The sequence below is a fragment of the Ceratina calcarata genome, unplaced genomic scaffold (genome assembly GCF_001652005.2).
Source record: "Ceratina calcarata isolate Rehan_Ccalc_2016 unplaced genomic scaffold, ASM165200v1 scaffold569.2, whole genome shotgun sequence".
NCBI classification, from domain to species: Eukaryota; Metazoa; Arthropoda; class Insecta; order Hymenoptera; family Apidae; genus Ceratina; species Ceratina calcarata.
Genome location: NW_017176894.1, coordinates 87,503 through 102,790, shown reverse-complemented (window position 1 = coordinate 102,790; position 15,288 = coordinate 87,503). Strand labels below are relative to the sequence as shown.

The following is a 15,288-nucleotide window of genomic DNA, read 5'->3' as shown; positions in this document are numbered from 1 at the left end:
CCATATAACACAGCATGACAGATAAAGTAGCATGTATCTTTAATAAATAGATATTTCAAGATAAGCGAAAAACAATCAGTTCTTTGTTCACTAGAAAATAATTATTTGAAACGAAACAATATTCAAATGTAAACGTAACACTGACCTAACCCAAGCTTCTTACTGAATTTGATTATGTCATAGTGCTGTGATCATCGTACGTATCTAATTAAAATTATCTATTTCTACTATTTGAGGATTACGTTGAATCGGTTCATTCACTTCTAAAGGTTCGCGAAACACTGTTATCATTTTTTCAGATAATAAGGAAAAAATTATTGATCATTATTGATATTAGAAGAATAAATGATTATGAAAAAATGGGACCGTCAATATATAAGATCGAACGTTTATTTGTAAACGTCTACTTATAGAATTATTCTTCGGCATATCATAATTCATAAATTGTAAACTGAGCGTAGGATGTGACAACCTAGGAGACATACAATATGAACTTCGAGGAACGTAGAATTTCAATGTTAGTTCGTAATTCATTTCTGAACGTTATCACGAACTGATAACGGCCATATTTCATTTCCACGTAGTATTGACTCACCGTAGTTTTTGAACTTGTCGAACGGTATTAGTTCAATTTTAAAAACTTTCGACTTCAAGTAGTTAATCGATACTTCGATATCTGTAGTTATTACGAGTATTATCATTTATCAGAAATAAAATTAAATATATTTTATTAACGATGTTTGTAGGAGTTTTTAAAATAAATGTAGGAAAGGCTCGAAGTGAAGACACATTTATGTCAACCTTCATCCGTACTTTTATAGAAATTTGACAAGTTTTCGAATGCCGTCTCTCGTGGATGACGTAAACGTAAACACGCGTACACTGTACATATTGTACTTTCGCTTGAATTCCTTTTCTGTTAGTAATTCGATAAGCGGGTCCGACCACCGAAAAATCTTAATCGTGAGATCGGTGGCTGTTATCGCTCGATATTAATTAAGAGAATCGTAGTTTTTCTTGGGCTTTACGATATAGAAATATCTGCTTACGTATGGCAAGCATTCTAGGACACGAGTGAGTGACGTCATGCATATGCCTCGTACGTGCTGATTATTCTTCTTTCGATCCGTGATATATCGCATTCCATGTAACGTTCCAAAATTCAAATCTTTAATATCGTAATTGATTTAACTAGCCAGGGAAGTCTCAAACGACACACTCAAAGCTTTTGACGTTCACTCTGATGCATCAATTAATTTGATAAATTTGAGTGAATTATCAGTGCTTTGATTGTACGGTGAAGAAAATTTAATTACTTCATTTTAAAGGGGTTTAATTAACTTTTGTAGTCGCTATATCGAAAGACATAATTTGATAACATATACTGATGATAAGTAAAGCACGATATTTGAAATTATGCGATTGTATCACCTGAAAGATTCGTAATCATAATCGGTTTGTAACGAGTGAATAACACGAACTTAAAAGCGAATATGGAATAAAAATTGTCGAGAACCGTCAGATTTCCATTGCTGTAGAATTTAAGGGAGGAGCGGTGAAAAGAGAAAGAGAGCACTATCAGGGAGGAGTCCTTATAAGGACGAGTGTCCTTAACCCGCTTCCTCGCGGTACCGTAAACGTTGTCCCGATGTAATACGCTGGTAACGAGTAGAAGAGGAAAAGAGAAAGATAGCCAGTTTCGCTGGAGACTTCAGAGCCTTTTATAGTCAAGACGGAGTTTCGGTCTTCTTAGGAAAGAAACCGAACTCTGTCGAAACCGCACAGATTCCGGGATAGACTTGACTGTACACGTTGCTTCGTCATATACCCTTCTTCTCTTTTCCTCCTTCTGCGTTTCCTTTTTTATCTTCCTTGCCTTATCTTCCTTCGATTCTTGCACACTCCCCTTCCTTTTTATCCGAATATGACTCAAATAATACAAGCAACGAGATGTACTTACGTATCCACCAATTCTAAAATAGATGCACTTTACTCCTACAAAATGTCTGATAGTCGTCTGTTTAAATTGAATAAATTGTCAGACACATGATTGAAGCAACAAAATTTTGAAAATTTCCTACGAATATTACGGTTACAGGACTTAGTATAAAGAGTGCGTGACTCTGATCTTAATGCTACGATCTCAACGAGCACGTTCGAAGAAAGTATTACGTATTGTTAATCAGGAGTTTTACGAAATAGAAAGTACATGTTTCTTTAATGAATGGGTTTGCCGGCAAAAGACTTGTAATCATGGAAGAATACTACTCGTAAGTTTTCGTTATTGGGGCATTCTGTATAATAGCGTCGTGTCGTGATTGTGATGCGTGTACCTAAAAGCCGTAATAAATTGTAAACGACGCATTTGATGTGCTTCACTGGCCGAGACTCTTACACGCAAACTAACCGATGGACAATAACTCCAAAATCGGGTACTTATCAATTGTTTAACTTTGAAGCGTCTAACTTTTTCCATTTATATGGCTGGAGTCGAAATTGTTTAGTTAAGATTGAAACATGACTAACATATGGTTACAAACGTACATGATCATACGATTGATATTATGTACAAATTTTTTAATGAATGCATATCGAAATAATATGATCTCGGCTTGTCACGATATAGTGTGCACGCTCTGCAAATTAGGTGTTTGACTTTTTATGTGAAACGAAGTGAAGAAAGAGATGCAATTTTCCTTTATAGGGAGTTAGAGTCAGTGGTTGTTAGTCAGCTATAACCAGGAATGTTAGGCAGGTCGACGACACGACACTCTCGGAGACCGGTTTCGGAGACCTTCGAGGAGAGAGTTCTGTTTAAAAAAAAAGGGAACAAAATAGCCGTGAATCCCTACTTTGCATTGAGACTTTGTCCGACCTCGGTTAGGTTCATTTGTCTTTAAAGGAAAAGAGAATGTGTTTCAGTTCAATTGTATTTATTATTTTAACTCAAATGAACAGATATAGGTGAATCTTTGATTTTTGAACAGTTTAAAAAACAAGGAACAGAGTCGATCGGAGTTCAAGTTGGCTCATGCATGAATATTATAAACTATGATTTGAAATATGACTCAGGTTGCATAACAATAACATTGTCTGTATCGATTATTAGGTCATCGTTTCATTATTCTAGCGAGTGAATCGCAACCTACCAGTATTCTCTTATCAAACGCTACTGATACAGAGCAAAGTTATTTAAACCCTTATCGAGCAACTACCGGGACTACTGGTATCATAGAACGGGTTGTTGCAACATTTTCGTTAAAGTTCTTCCATGCTTTTTCTTTGTGAACGTTTCCTTCATCAAAATATTATTAAAGTTCACCGAAAAAAGCTACACGGAATTTATGATTTTACGAGACCTGGTTACGAAAGTCCCTTTGATTATTTGCTACTTGACATTTTTTCGTGGTTACACACCACCGTGAACTTGTGTAAGCCGATCCGCTTGCTCATCTTTCCCGAACGATGACGCATACCTTTGGGTTTTTCGTACCGTTTAACTCGTAAATTATTCATTTATAATGAGAAAAGAAAGCTATTACCAACGAGAATATAATCACCGATTCGCAGAAAGTTCCTATTAAGTAGAAGTGCAAATGCAACCGGGTATTCTATGCACGTATAATATGCAGTTTGTCTAAGACGTGATTTTCAAATAAAAAAATAAGTCGATCCTCTGTTCGTATTTATCTGCTTGTATAGTGTGGTCGTTTATCAATTTATGGGGTTATTGATGGTTAAAGTGCAACACGTGCGTAGCAAATCACTTCAAGTGTATAAGGCTACGTAATTTCTATAAGTGCTTCGTACATGAATTACACGCAGAGTAATTGAACATCGGAGTTGTCCAGAGAAAAGCCCAACGTTAACGTTTTTTTATCAAGATTAAAATACAGAAACATAGAATGGTTTTTAGAATCATTTTGAATTTGTATTTATTGAGAGAGGAATTTTATTCAGCACAGGCAAATAATGGAAAATTCATGCTATTTATTGCCTAATTATTATTATATGTTTTTATACTACTGTCGATAATATTAGAATCTATTAATTAACTCGGTACATACGGCTTGCAGTTAATTGCCAATCAAATTCCAAATAAACTTCGACTTGATACTGTTCTCGTTAAACTAGTCACACTAAAGGTCGCGTTACAAACGACTCGTGAAGAGATTCCTTAGTCTGATAACGTAATAGGAAATGCTAGTTAACGGTACATTTCATTTGCAAATATTGATTTATCACTTGGAAATTTTTAGAATTCCACGAATTATTCAATTACTTGATTGCATTTTGCATTTACCATTGTCTGTTGATTTCGTCTGTGAGATATCCCATTGGAATAGCAGCGCGATTACTCGTCGTGTACGAGAGAAAAAAAATCGTCGCCATTGAGAAACCTTTTTTTTGTCGATTTGTTCAGACCACTCATCGTTTTGTTGTATGATTGCAGACATACTCGGGGTTGTTCTGCGTAGTGGTAAATCCATACAAGAGGCTGCCAATTTACACGGAGAAGATAATGGAGAGATATAAGGGTATTAAGAGACACGAGGTTCCACCCCATGTTTTCGCCATTACGGACACCGCATATCGTTCTATGCTTCAAGGTAATTAATTCTATTTTCCCGTTAATTTACCCAGTCATTAAGAACTATGCAGATATAAGTTATCCGTATTTCGCTTACTCCTAGTATTCTTTGCTGATTAGTTTTTCATTTTACAATAGCATTATTTCTGAATTTTATTTCGAAATCAAATTTTGCATAAAGTGATGGTCGTGTATCTTATTTTATGAAAGAGATCTTTGAAATATTTAATTTTGTTGTGTCTGATTTATTTTTACAGATCGTGAGGACCAGTCTATTTTGTGCACTGGTGAATCCGGCGCTGGTAAAACTGAAAACACGAAGAAAGTGATACAGTACCTGGCGTATGTCGCAGCCTCGAAGCCAAAGTCGAATGCGGTAAGTCAATAAATGAATATCTCGATCTTCGTCGAGATGCGATTTATTAAACATAGTACACCATTAGTAATACTAAAGTCAGACGAAATACAAATGATGATATATAAGTTCGTGACAAATATTTGCGTTGCTCGAATCCATAATTTCGATTTAAGCAGCAAGGACATACAGGACTTTGTCTGCGCCTCCTATATTCTGTTATTTAATGGATATTACAATACATGTAAAGGAAACTCAGAGATATTACTGGTTTCAGAAATATAATTAAGACAAGGATCTTGTAAATTTTATCCGGTGCATGAAAATTTCTGTAAATACTCTCTCTTCTCTTCTTTCGTGCATGACGCTTCGTAAATTTTATACGAGTGTAAACATAATTAGAAGATATCGACGTCAATTAGAATTGTATAATACAAATGAAATTGAGCACTTACATTAACTCAATTTTTTAAAATATCTCACTGAGAAAGAGATCGCACATTATACGTAGATTCAATTTAGATCTTCGAAATATCGATGTTACACAAAAGAGTATCTCGTTTGAGAGAGAAGCGTTAAGGTAGGCAAAGAAATATGATTTTCTGCGCTTAATCATAATCTTGGAACGTGCGCACAAAGGAACACATGCGCTTTCATGAAATATGATACAGTGTAATGAACGATAACGAAAGACGGAAATTCGACCTCAGTTTCCGCGGTTAGATAAAATTTAAGCACGAACAGGATGATAAAACAGCATGCGAAGTTAAATTTCACATCTAGTCAGAGTTATTTTTACAAAATACATTTATTCTCAGTCGAATGGAATTATTCGCTAGTTATTTGATTATGAGTAATTGAATTTGAACGATACTTGATTATTATACAAATAAATTGAGAAAGAGAAATGAAACAAAGTAACCGTACACACTGACCATCGATTGTGTAAGTGTTGCGTGAATTGTTTACGAAGCCGGTCGTCGAATACTGGACGACTGTTTTGCGATCCGCGATAGATCACGGTAGGCCATCGTAGATCACTGGCTCTCGAAGGATCTTTCCTTTTTCAGTGGAACGATCCACTTATCGGCCTAACTCGTCTTTGAGTCATTCTCGTCGGTCTGTTCTGAGTCACCGTATGCCACGAAACTCCGTGCTCTTATATAGGAAAAAATTACCGTCGCGTCGCTCCCTTTTTATGCGTTTCATAATTCGAGATTTACAAACCACGTGAATCGCTTAAACTTCGAAAGCGCCGCAACTGGTTTCATATCCGAATGCTTAATCGTGAAATGAAACTTGTTTATGTAACATAAATAATTCCGAAGATTATGCATTTATGCCAATAATGTGTCTGTTTCGTCAGATACGTTAAATCGATTTACAATTCCAATCAAATTCCAATCAATAATGATATTCTAATTGCCAATTGAATTGGAGTTGATCCAACACCTGTTAAATTTAAAAAAAAACGAAAGGTACTGTCTCTGAAGGGTCGCCTATGAAAGGAACGTAATGAAAACTGGATTCATTAGCGAAGGCTCGTGAATTTAATTTTGTAAATTCTCTCATTCCCGGTGCTGACTTTCGGCGGCCACGACACACCTAGACACCAAGTCCGGCGTTAATCATAGTAAGTCAACAACAAAATGATCAACATTCCGCTCACACGATTATACGCTGCTATCTGCTGTCCTTATGTTTTTCCTCCTCTCCCCATTTTTTTCGCTTTCCGTTCTGTTATCTCTTTTTAAGCTTCGTTCACTAACTACACGTGTTGCCATGGTGTTGGAACTTCCGTGTACCATATGCACGTAAAAGTACACTCTATGTGCAATTGTGTTTGGTTTCATTAATCATATTTAAATTAACCGTACTCAATTTTATCAGTTTTAACAAATAACTAATTTAGCTAGCTTTTTTATCTTGCCCTTTTTCTCTTGATTTTTATTTATCGTCCTGAAGCAAGGGAATTAATTTAATTCTATCGTGTACATAACAGTTTGTAAAGGAAGTTGAAATCCTAAATCGCATTCTTTTTATTTCTTTACGCTGCTCACTGGATTCAGGGTTCCGGAAATGTTTCGGATAAATTTGCGGTAATTAACGTGAGAGTCGACTAATTGAATTATTTATTAATGTACTCTGTGTCGTGTCTGTGTATGTACGTTAACCCATCTGCAAAAAAAGATTGAATAATACACTCTTATCATCTATTTTTTTTATACGCGCTAATAATGCAAATGGGTTAGTGCGTTGTTCGCTTCTTGTACATTTATTTTATTACGTGCTTCATTGTTTTAACTTTTAGGTATAAATTTTCTTTATAATAATGAATAACATTCGTTTATTAACTTAATTAGGTACGATGGAAAATTAATCAATAACGTACGAACATATAGATAACTGATTGCGATAATCTTCTTCGAAAAGTATTTTTATAATTGATTGCATTTCGTTTACATCGTTACTCACATTTGCTCATTTTGCAAATTTACTTTGGAAGTATCATAAACAAATTTCCTGTTTTATTATAAATTTATTTTAACCAAAATATATGTTGTACTCAATAACATCCAATAAAGAAAAATTAAACAATGATTCTTATTCTTATCAAGTTGTTCAATTTTTTTGATGATAGGGTGAATTGGAGCAACAGCTCTTACAGGCAAATCCGATACTGGAAGCTTTTGGGAATGCCAAAACAGTGAAAAACGATAATTCTTCTAGATTTGTAAGTTCGTAAAAACTTGTTAAATAAGAATTTGCTTCGGCGATAATGATAATAATCCGCTTAATCGTCGAACAGGGTAAATTCATTCGAATAAACTTCGATGCATCCGGTTACATTGCTGGCGCAAATATAGAAACTTATCTTTTGGAAAAGTCCAGAGCCATTCGACAAGCAAAAGATGAAAGAACGTTCCATATATTTTACCAGCTTCTAGCCGGTGCCTCGCCTGAACAAAAGAGTGAGTAATTTTATTTATATTGTATAATATTTTTAATATTTTTCCGAGTAGTTATATAATCTGTTTGCTACTTTTATTTGTCGATAAATAAATGATAAAATTGTAGTTAGTTTTTCTACCCGTATTGAAACCCGTAGAACTTGTGTACTCACATAATAAAATATTATTGACTCATGCTCATGACCAAGCCCAAGCCCAGATAGTGCACGCTTTTTATTACTATTCGAGACGGGAAAGTGAATCGATATTCCTGCTTCGAGACACCGAACGTTTCCGTCTATTATGCTTACTTGCTTGTCAGGGATATTTTGATCCATACTCGAATCACTATTCTCGGATTAAGATTATCCTTTCGGGATACGAACGATTTAAAACAACCTTCTTCATAGATGACTCACAGCCACGCTACCTGACCTGAAGCTCAATTACTGACGCGGTGAATGTTAGCCAACTGATCATTTTGGGCATCGTTCAGTAAAAACTGTGTCGTTACTATCAAATACGGGCTGAAACCTATTTTTCCAAATTTGCAAGATTCAAATTCTCCAAAAAAAATTTTTAAAGGATTAATTTCTTAGAAAAATCTCGAGAAATTTATTCAATTATTATTTCATATAACTGACGTAACAGGTTTGTAATAGAAATATGTGCGATTAACAATATTTCAGAGGAATTTATCTTGGAGGATCCGAAACACTATCCATTCCTGTCCAATGGCGCATTACCAGTTCCGGGAGTGGACGATTCAGCCGAGTTCTTCTCGACCGTAAAGTCCATGCATATCATGGGCATGACAAATGAAGATTTTTCATCGATCTTCCGCATCGTGTCTGCGGTGATGCTTTTCGGTTCTATGCAGTTCCGTCAAGAAAGAAATTCGGATCAAGCCACGTTACCGGACAATACCGTCGCCCAAAAAATTTCTCATTTACTGGGCCTGAGCGTGACGGAAATGACGAAAGCGTTCTTGAAACCAAGGATTAAAGTCGGTAGAGATTTCGTGACGAAAGCACAAACGAAGGAGCAAGTTGAATTCGCGGTGGAAGCGATCTCGAAAGCTTGCTACGAGAGAATGTTCAGATGGCTCGTGAACAGAATCAACAGATCGCTGGATCGAACGAAGAGACAAGGAGCGAGTTTTATCGGTATTTTGGATATGGCTGGTTTCGAGATATTTGAACTGAACAGCTTTGAGCAACTTTGTATTAATTACACGAACGAGAAGCTACAGCAATTGTTCAATCACACCATGTTCATTTTGGAGCAAGAGGAATATCAGAGGGAAGGGATCGAGTGGAAATTTATCGATTTTGGATTAGATTTACAACCGACTATCGATTTGATTGACAAACCGATGGGCATCATGGCGTTATTGGACGAGGAGTGTTGGTTCCCTAAAGCGACGGACAAAACGTTCGTCGAAAAATTAGTCGGTGCTCACAGCGTACATCCGAAATTCATGAAGACGGACTTCAGAGGTGTCGCAGACTTTGCTATAATTCATTACGCCGGAAAGGTTGATTATTCAGCTGCTAAATGGTTGATGAAGAACATGGACCCGTTGAACGAAAACGTGGTCAGCCTTCTGCAAAATTCGCAAGATCCTTTCGTTTGTCACATTTGGAAGGACGCGGAAATTGTTGGAATGGCTCAACAAGCGTTGACCGATACACAGTTTGGTGCGAGAACCAGAAAAGGCATGTTCAGAACGGTTTCTCAGCTGTACAAGGAACAGTTGGCAAAACTAATGGTAACGCTGAGAAACACTAATCCGAATTTCGTAAGATGTATCATACCGAACCATGAGAAGAAAGCTGGAAAGATCGATGCACCGTTGGTGTTGGATCAGCTGAGATGCAACGGAGTGTTGGAAGGAATTCGAATTTGCAGACAAGGATTCCCGAATAGAATACCATTCCAAGAATTCAGGCAGAGGTACGAACTTCTGACGCCAAATGCTATCCCCAAAGGGTTCATGGATGGAAAGAAAGCTTGCGAGAAAATGGTAAGTGTAACATATTCTATTCATGCGTATAACAAAATTTTAATGTTACGAAAGTAGTGAGCATAATTATAAAAATCTCTGTTACAGATTCAAGCTCTTGAACTTGACCCAAATCTTTATCGCGTCGGTCAATCAAAAATTTTCTTCCGTGCCGGAGTCTTGGCACATCTCGAAGAGGAACGCGATTACAAGATTACGGATATAATCGTCAATTTCCAAGCATTCTGTCGTGGTTTCCTCGCTCGTAAGAACTATCAGAAACGGTTACAACAATTGAATGCCATCAGAATCATTCAGCGAAATTGTGCTGCTTATTTGAAACTTCGCAATTGGCAGTGGTGGCGTTTGTATACCAAAGTGAAACCACTGCTAGAGGTAACAAAACAGGAGGAGAAATTAACTCAAAAGGAAGATGAATTGAAACAAGTGCGAGACAAATTAGAAATGCAGTTGCATTCCTCGCAAGAATATGAACGAAAATATCAACAAGCTATGGAGGAGAAAACAATGCTAGCGGAACAATTGCAGGCCGAGGTAGAATTGTGCGCGGAAGCGGAGGAAATGCGAGCAAGATTAGCTGCGAGAAAGCAAGAATTGGAGGAAATTCTTCACGATTTGGAAGCAAGGATCGAGGAAGAAGAAGAAAGGAGCGCTGCCCTGACTCAAGAGAAAAAGAAATTACAATTGAATATAAGCGATCTTGAAGAACAATTAGAAGAAGAGGAAGCTGCCAGACAGAAGTTGCAGTTGGAGAAAGTACAATGCGATGCGAAAATCAAGAAGCTCGAAGAAGATCTTGCACTTTCTGATGACACGAATCAAAAATTGCTGAAGGAAAAGAAGATACTTGAAGAAAGAGCGAACGATCTGTCGCAGACACTTGCCGAGGAAGAAGAGAAAGCGAAGCATTTGTCGAAGTTGAAGGCGAAACATGAAGCCACGATTGCAGATCTTGAAGAGAGGCTGTTGAAGGATCATCAGCAGAGACAGGAGGTGGACAGGTCCAAGAGGAAAATAGAAACTGAGGTGTCAGATTTGAAAGAACAGCTTGCAGAGCGAAAAACACAGGTAGAAGAACTTCAACTGCAACTTGGTAAGCGGGAAGAAGAATTGAATCAAGTAATGGCAAAGATGGACGAGGAAGGAGCAGCGAAAGCCCAAGCGCAGAAGGCTCTTCGTGAATTGGAGTCTCAGCTGGCTGAACTTCAAGAAGATCTCGAAGCTGAAAAGGCTGCCAGAAGCAAAGCAGAGAAGTTAAAGCGCGATCTGAACGAGGAATTGGAAGCGCTGAAGAACGAATTGTTGGATTCTTTGGATTCGACTGCCGCCCAACAGGAATTGAGAAGCAAACGCGAACAGGAATTGGCAACGTTGAAAAAGAATTTGGAAGAAGAAACGTCGATGCATGAAGCGACGCTGGCTGATATGCGACACAAGCACACGCAGGAACTGACAGCTTTGAATGAACAGATGGATGCATTGAAAAAGACTAAAGCCGTTTTAGAGAAGGCAAAGGGAACTTTGGAGGCTGAGAATGCCGACTTGGCTACGGAACTTAGGTCTGTCAGTGCCAGCAGACAAGAATCAGACAGAAGAAGGAAACAAGCTGAACAACAGCTTGCAGAAGTAAACGGGAAACTTGCAGAAGTGGAAAGGTGTAGGCAGGAATTGGCGGAACGTGTGACGAAATTACAACAGGAGGCTGAAAGCGTCATGCAACAATTGGAAACTGCAGAATTAAAAGCTTCTGCAGCCTTAAAAGCTTCAGCGACTTGTGAGTCGCAATTCACCGAACTTCAGCAACAACTCGAAGAAGAAACTAGACAAAAGTTGGCCTTGAGTTCGAAATTAAGAGCGTTGGAAAGTGAGAAAGAAAGTCTGCATGATCAGTTAGAAGAAGAAGAGGAAGCAAAGAGAGCCTTGGATAAACAGGTACAATTGCTACTCTGCGATACTTTATCAGTTAATAATTTGATAACTGGACACATTTAAAAATCCTTTTTGTTTTCTAAAACTTGTTCACAGGTCTTGGCCTTAAATATACAATTGGCAGAAGCAAAGAAGAGGGCCGAGGAAGAAGCTGAAGCCGCTACTGCGTTAGAAGAAGCGAGGAAGAGGTGTATGAAGGACATTGAAGCACTTCAAAGACAAGTCGAAGAACTTCAAGCTGCTAATGATAAACTAGATAAATCAAAGAAGAAAGTGCAAGCAGAATTAGAAGATAGTACTATTGAGCTCGAGGCGCAAAGAGCAAAGGTGCTGGAATTGGAGAAGAAGCAGAAAATTTTCGATAAGGTAAGCTTTCGTCATCGGGATTGTAAAATGCAGTAAACGAAATTTATTTAATTGTTTCAATAGAATAATTATTGTTACTCTATAATTGTTTCAATTTGAGATTAATAGAGTTGTTACTTTTTTTAATTATTAACGATAGTTTGGGGAACTTTCTGTGAGTTTTTCATATAATTATCATTAGTAATTAACAATTTATATTTTTATGTAGAGTAATTTATCAAGTAACCGAATCATTAAAAGTTATCCCTTTTTTTCTATACAATACCCAATATCTTACGGATTAATATGATTTAATGTAGATTACATTTTCATAAGTTTCTAAAGTAATAGTAGAATTAGAGACTCATTTTAAACATTTTATCCATTAATTTAATTGTCATTTTAAGGTGCTGGCTGAAGAAAAAGCAGTCTCTGAACAATATGCAGAGCAACGCGATGCTGCAGAACGTGAGGCTCGCGAGAAGGAGACACGTGTCCTCTCTCTGACACGCGAGCTCGATGAGATGAACGAGAAAGTCGAGGAGCTCGAACGCGTTCGCCGAGGTCTCCAGTCAGAGCTCGACGAACTCGTCAACAATCAAGGCACAGCAGACAAGAACGTACATGAGCTTGAGAAAGCAAAACGTGCGCTCGAGTCCCAATTGTCTGAGCAACGTTCTCAAGTAGAGGAGCTTGAGGACGAGTTGCAGTTCACAGAAGATGCGAAATTGCGTTTAGAAGTAAATATGCAAGCGTTGAGAGCTCAATTCGAACGAGATTTCCAAGCTAAGGAGGAGCAGGCCGAGGAGAAACGAAGGGCGTTAGTGAAGCAATTACGCGACCTCGAAGCTGAGTTGGAAGACGAGAGGAAACAGAGAGCTGCGGCTATCGCGCAGCGTAAGAAGATGGAGGCAGATTACAAGGATATCGAGCAGCAACTTGAAATGCACAACAAAGTGAAGGAAGATGCCCTGAAACAGCTGAAGAAACTTCAAGCCCAAATAAAAGATTGCACCAGGGAAACCGAGGAAGCCAGGGCTGCCAGAGACGAGCTTGCAGCGAGTGCTAAAGAGACTGAAAGAAAGGTGAAGAGTTTAGAAGCGGATTTGATGCAGTTAACAGAAGATTATGCCAGTAGCGAACGAGCTAGAAGAGCTGCGGAGAATGAAAGAGACGAATTACAAGAAGAACTCAATAATAATGCCAATAAGGGTACATTAATGTTGGATGAGAAGCGTAGATTGGAAGCTAGAATAGCAACGTTAGAAGAAGAGTTGGAGGAAGAACAATCGAATGGTGAATTAGTCATGGATAAGGCCAGAAAAGCTCAAATAACCATTGAGCAGTTGACGAACGACCTGACGACTGAAAGATCGACCACACAGAAATTGGAGTCGCACAAATTGTTGTTAGAAAGACAAAACAAGGAATTGAAAGCAAAACTCACGGAATTGGAAACTGCTCAGAGAGCAAAGACCAAAGCCACCATTCAACAACTGGAATCGAAAATTAACAATCTTGATGAGCAACTGGAAACTGAAGCGAAAGAACGATTCGCACAGCAAAAGATTAACAGGAAATTGGAGAAGAAACTGAAGGAATTAAGTCTACAGTTAGAAGACGAGAGGAGAAACTCGGACCAATACAAGGAGCAAGCGGAGAAAGTAAACGCTAGAATGAAAGCTTTGAAGAGGCAGCTCGATGAAGCTGAGGAAGAAATTAGCAGGCATAAGGCAATGAAGAGGAAAGCGCAAAGAGAAATGGATGATATGCTTGAATCTCAGGAAGAATTAACCAGGGAGGTTGCGAACCTTAAGAATAAGTTAAGGTGAGCTTCACATATTTTTATATTCGAAATCAATTTCCCTCGTTTATTATAAATTCTGCGTAGTTTATTATGAATGCAAAGGAGTATAAATTAGTTTGACGTTAAAATATTATTATAATATTTAAATATTATATAATATAGGCATCGAGGGAAAAAGCATAGTTCGTACCGTACGTGAAAAAAGCAGAATTGTTTCAAGTTTCAAGAATACTACGTAAACCGTGTGGTTAGTTTAAAAATACAATTACTTTGACTGATTAAAATCATGTCATTCGTATATTGACACATATATTCCCATATAACTATTTTTGTTACTTTTTTAATTAATCTGTATATCATACTTCCGATCAATTCATTGGGTCAAAACCATTGATAATGAATTCACAATCATTATCATTATGAAAATTTCTATAAGCTTCTTCGAATAGTAGGATGTCGAAGTTGAAACAATTTAAAATGTTCTAACAGACGAGGTGGGCCTCCAATAAGCCTCAGTTCCACGCGTCTGAAACGCGGTTCCGTTCAAACCGGTGGCTCCGGCGACGATTCAACGACGCAGGACGAGAGCATCGATGGTGAGGAAACTGTCAACTGAGCGAGAAAAACACACACCACTTATTGAACCCTCACAACGCAGGAAACCCATAAAAAAAAAAGAAAAATACCCAAGGTCCACGAGGCGTATACGAGAGATTCGCTTCGACGAAAAATACGAATTCGAATCGGATGAGCTCGTGTCTGCACGAGTCCGGGGAGTTGATTCCTATGCACCCAACCGATGCCATTAGATGAGGGCGACGGCTTTCTTCTGTACATAAGAAACCCGGCAGGGCCGTACCAAGTAGTATTTTACCTCCGTCTTTCCGGAACTCCGTGGAAAATGACGAATTTTCATCCGGAAAACTCGCAATGTGAGCAGTGTTCTTTTCTGCCTATTTATGATATAAGCTATTCGTATATTGTATCTATCAATAAGCATGAAAGATTGTACGATCAAATTTTTATTGGATTTTTTCCAACATGTTTCTTACAAAATAATGTGCGTTAATGCCGACGATGCATTAGCAGTGCTTGAATGCCATATTTTGTATAAGCTTTACAGTAGACGTTCTTTCACTTACGCATTATTATTAATAAACTTTGAAATTTCGTCATTTTTTACGGATAATGCTACTACTTCGTCGGGTAAGATTGAGACTAGAAATATATTATCGGGGCTGCATAATCGATAACGAATTAACACCGCATTTAGGCAGCATTAAT

At 37.8% G+C, this 15,288-nt stretch overlaps 1 protein-coding gene across 6 annotated transcripts in view; it reads left to right on the top strand.

Moving 5' to 3' along the window:
* Positions 1–15,282, top strand: part of zip (myosin heavy chain 10) — a 16,396-nt gene extending 1,114 nt beyond the window's left edge. Inside the window, exons 2-13 of one of the 6 annotated variants that reach the window (XM_026817292.1) lie at positions 4,454–4,610; positions 4,849–4,967; positions 6,556–6,579; positions 7,016–7,054; positions 7,588–7,680; positions 7,756–7,918; positions 8,587–9,923; positions 10,011–11,855; positions 11,949–12,218; positions 12,605–14,025; positions 14,494–14,600; positions 14,663–14,681. In XM_026817292.1, coding sequence (XP_026673093.1) covers positions 4,454–4,610; positions 4,849–4,967; positions 6,556–6,579; positions 7,016–7,054; positions 7,588–7,680; positions 7,756–7,918; positions 8,587–9,923; positions 10,011–11,855; positions 11,949–12,218; positions 12,605–14,025; positions 14,494–14,600; positions 14,663–14,673 — 5,586 coding nt within the window. In that variant the 3' untranslated portion in view covers positions 14,674–14,681. Of the gene's footprint in view, positions 1–4,453; positions 4,611–4,848; positions 4,968–6,555; positions 6,580–7,015; positions 7,055–7,587; positions 7,681–7,755; positions 7,919–8,586; positions 9,924–10,010; positions 11,856–11,948; positions 12,219–12,604; positions 14,026–14,166; positions 14,252–14,493 lie in introns of all 6 variants that reach the window. The other 5 variants (XM_026817294.1, XM_018032186.2, XM_018032185.2 and 2 more) reach the window with 5 other exon arrangements.
* The last annotated feature ends 6 nt before the right edge of the window (positions 15,283–15,288 follow it).